Genomic DNA, 3,626 nt, shown 5'->3' on the forward strand with positions numbered 1-3,626 from the left:
CCATTGTTGAATATTGGAGATATATGCAAAGTCATCGTCGCAAAAACCCACATACTAATCCCTCATCAGAGAGGGGCAACTGGTGGTGATTTTAAACTGGGGTTCACAAGAGCTCAGGTGAGGGTGAGAAGGAAAGTCCTTCATGGTAATATCAGCGAGTGTGGGAACTGGGTCAAAGTAGTTGATGTGCCTCTACATTGCAAACCAGCTGTCCAGCTCCCTTAGGGAGATGGTTACTGAGTGGGCATTATCGAGTGAAGGATATCTTTGGAACACCACGAGGTTGAGAGATAGGAGGGTTGGAGTAGAAGACAATATTGCTTGTTGAATAAAACTTCTCATTTCATTAATTAATGTGGTCAGAATTATCCAGTTTTCAAAATTGAATTTTAGAAATAAATATACATTTATATAAGTACTTAATGTGTGTTGTTGTAATCTGTTTCTTCACATTTGAAAGAAACACTAATTTGAAGAGTGTTGCAACCTCAAAATCCCCAGGCACTCCTCCATGCTATAAATTAAAAGGCTGGGAAACATAAAACGTCAGTGTTTGATGCAGAGAGATTGACTGCAACATGAAAGCACAGATCACTTCACAGAGAAAATGCTTGAAACATTTGGAATTATCAATAAAGTATTCAATGTGATTCTTGCCATTGTTAGCATTCCTGGTAAGTGACTTAAACTATTGAGGCTTTGTAAATCTGGGTGAGAGTTGCTCCCTGCACTTTGTGATAGAAGATATTATGCTCTGGTATAGTGGTCACCATTATACAGATACTCGAACATCGATGTCATTGATTATGTCAGATGTTATGAATATTCTCAGTGGTTTAATGCTGACTTGTGAGGGCTCTTGTGATGCAGTGGTAGTGTTCTTACCTCTGAACCACAAGGACGGCATTCAAATGTTAACTTGCAGTGGAGATGTCTCTGAGCATTTTGGTGAATTTAACTGCATTCTGACATATGACATTAGTACTCTCATGGTACACACCTCTTCAGGAGCAAGTGTCTGTTTCCCAAATCAAACAGGAGAGGTCTCCTGTACTTGACTGAGTTTTATACCCTGAGATGGGATCTGTGTCAGATCAAAAACCCATGGAGGGATCTGCTCCTGAATGCCAACTGTGTCTGATCATGCCAGCTTAGAGAACACTGGAGTAGATCGGCAGGATCCAGAGAGAAAGAAACAGAGTTAACGTTTCAAGGCTGGTATGACTCTTCTTCAGAACTGCTTCTCAGAGCAAGGATCTAGGGCAGGAGTATTAATCCTGAGGGGAATGTGGCACTGGGCAAACCCAAAAAATGAGGAGGATTCTGGTACTAGTCAGTGGACCTGTATAACAAAGGGTCTGATTCTGTTTCTGAGGCGACTTTGATCTGCAGATCCAGTCCAATCTTGCATAGTGTCCAAATCTCTCCATAATCCAATCTGTCATGGGATCAATCTTGGATGTGTTATGATCCCAGGGAACATTTGAAGCTGGAGAGGATTCAATCTCAATGCTGAATGGTTTGAGAAACCCTGTGAAGAGTCCGAAAATGGCGAGAGTCATCATTTAAGGAGGCTTTGAGTCATTGTAGACTCCCAGTCTTGGCCATTTAAATGCTATCCTTGGGATTATAGGATGCGTTTGGTGGTACCTGTATTCCCAGAAATTACATAAAATCAAACCCAAGAGCATTTATTTGTTCTAAAAGAAAAACTGTCCTTTCTGTTTGAGTCACGTGCAGAGATTGTTTCAATCTGTAATTTACACTTTCTGTTCTGTTATTTCTCATGCAGTTAATTTACTTGGAATTGTGATCCTGTCCCAAGGAAAGTGCGGCCTCTCAACATGCACCAGTCGTTACCTGATGGCCATGGCGACAGCAGATCTATTTGTTATAATCATTGAGGTTATTCTGTGGCAGATTAAATCCTATTATTTCCCTGTGTTTTTCCTGGATCTCACCCCTGTGTGTAGTGTTCACAATGTTGTGATTTGTGTAGCCATAAACTGTTCTGTCTGGTTCACGGTCACCTTCTCCTTTGATCGATTCATTGCCATCTGTTTCCAGAACCTGAAAACGAAGTATTGCACCAAGAAAAATGCAGCTGTCATCCTCTCAATAACATGCATACTGCTCTGTTTTAAAAATGTTCCCTTCTACTTTGCATATGAACCAAAACAGGTCATTGCCAATGTAGCCTGGTTCTGTGTTCTAAAGCCAGATTATTTTATTGAGCCTGGATGGGTGGGATTTGACTGGTTTGATAGGGTTTTAACGCCCTTGCTTCCGTATGCTTTAGTTCTGTTGCTCAATGCTCTGACAGTGAGACACATTTTAGTGACAAGTCGGGCTCGTCAGAGACTGAAGGGTCAGAGCAAAGGAGACAATTACAGTGACCCAGAGATGGAGACCAGAAGAAAGTCTGTGATTTTACTTTTCACGTTATCCGGCAGCTTCATAATTCTGTGGTCGGTGTATGTTACAGATTTTTTTTATTCCAGCATTCGAGGAACATACCTGAGCCATTACAACAATGCAGAACTTGTATTTGCAATGGCCGGCCTTTCACTGGCAAATTTAAATTGCTGCATAAACACATTTGTTTATGTGGCAACTCAATCCAAGTTCAGAGAGCAAGTCAAGGAGATGATGAAGTATCCTACCACATTAATTATCCAATTAATGAATAAACTAAAGAACTGAGAGTAGTTTCAGGGCATGTCTCAGTATTTACATGTCATGAATGAAAAAAAATCACTAAAGCTATTGTGAATAGCTGGAACCCCATGGTTCCCCACTAGTCATTACCTTCTACTCCAAAATATACACTCCAAGGAATTCCAGTATGTTTGTAAAACATGATTTTCCTTTCATCAATCCATGCTGACTTTGCAAAATCCTGTTTCCACATCCTTTAATATTAACTCCTACATTTTCCCGATGACTGATGTTAAGCCAAACTGTCTGCAATTCATGTTTTTCTCCATTCATCCATTTTTCCATGTTAGAGCGACACTGTGACCCTCCAATCTGTTGGGATGCTCCACTGTTCAGAATCTACAGAATTTGGGAAAGTGACAACCAACATGTCACACTCTCCAACTCCACCACAGCACCTTCCCCAAAGCCCTCATTCCAAACATTCATCCTCCCCCAACCCCTACCCACACACATACATCCACTTCAGTGTCCTGAAGTTTTGATTAATGACCCTGGTCATGTATTAGTTTTCGTTAATTTCTCCAGCGCTATGCTAAATTAATACTAATTGCCATCAATTCTCACCTCCGAACAGACATTGGCACCCCTAGCTTATCTGGTATCTTCTTCTGTAAAGATAGAGCTAAATAAGTTGTTCTGCCATTTTAATGAACCTTATGATCAATTCTCCATGTCCGGACTGTAAAGAGCACATGTTTGTCTTTATTAATCATTTTATGTTTACACGCACATAGAAGGTCTTACATTCTGCATTTATGTGCCTAACAAGTTTCACCATAGGACCACAATGTATAGGAGAAGAAGTAAACCATTCAGCCCAACAAGACTGGCTCTGCCATTGAGTGTGTTCATGGTGAAGTGTTTGTGTTGTGAGAGATACAGAGAGAGTCCAGCAGAGGGGATTG

The 3,626-nt window shown here is 40.8% G+C and overlaps 1 protein-coding gene across 1 annotated transcript; it reads left to right on the top strand.

The window, feature by feature from the left end:
- Nucleotides 1-1,792: 1,792 nt before the first annotated feature.
- LOC125482520 (probable G-protein coupled receptor 139) lies at nt 1,793-2,703 on the top strand (the record flags this gene model as incomplete). Its single annotated transcript, XM_048594605.1, has 1 exon — nt 1,793-2,703. A coding segment is annotated over one exon (911 nt), but the record flags the coding sequence as incomplete, so codon positions are not given.
- Between the last annotated feature and the right edge of the window lie 923 nt (nt 2,704-3,626).

This window comes from Rhincodon typus, unplaced genomic scaffold (genome assembly GCF_021869965.1).
Source record: "Rhincodon typus isolate 14 unplaced genomic scaffold, sRhiTyp1.1 hic_rhity00011665, whole genome shotgun sequence".
NCBI classification, from domain to species: Eukaryota; Metazoa; Chordata; class Chondrichthyes; order Orectolobiformes; family Rhincodontidae; genus Rhincodon; species Rhincodon typus.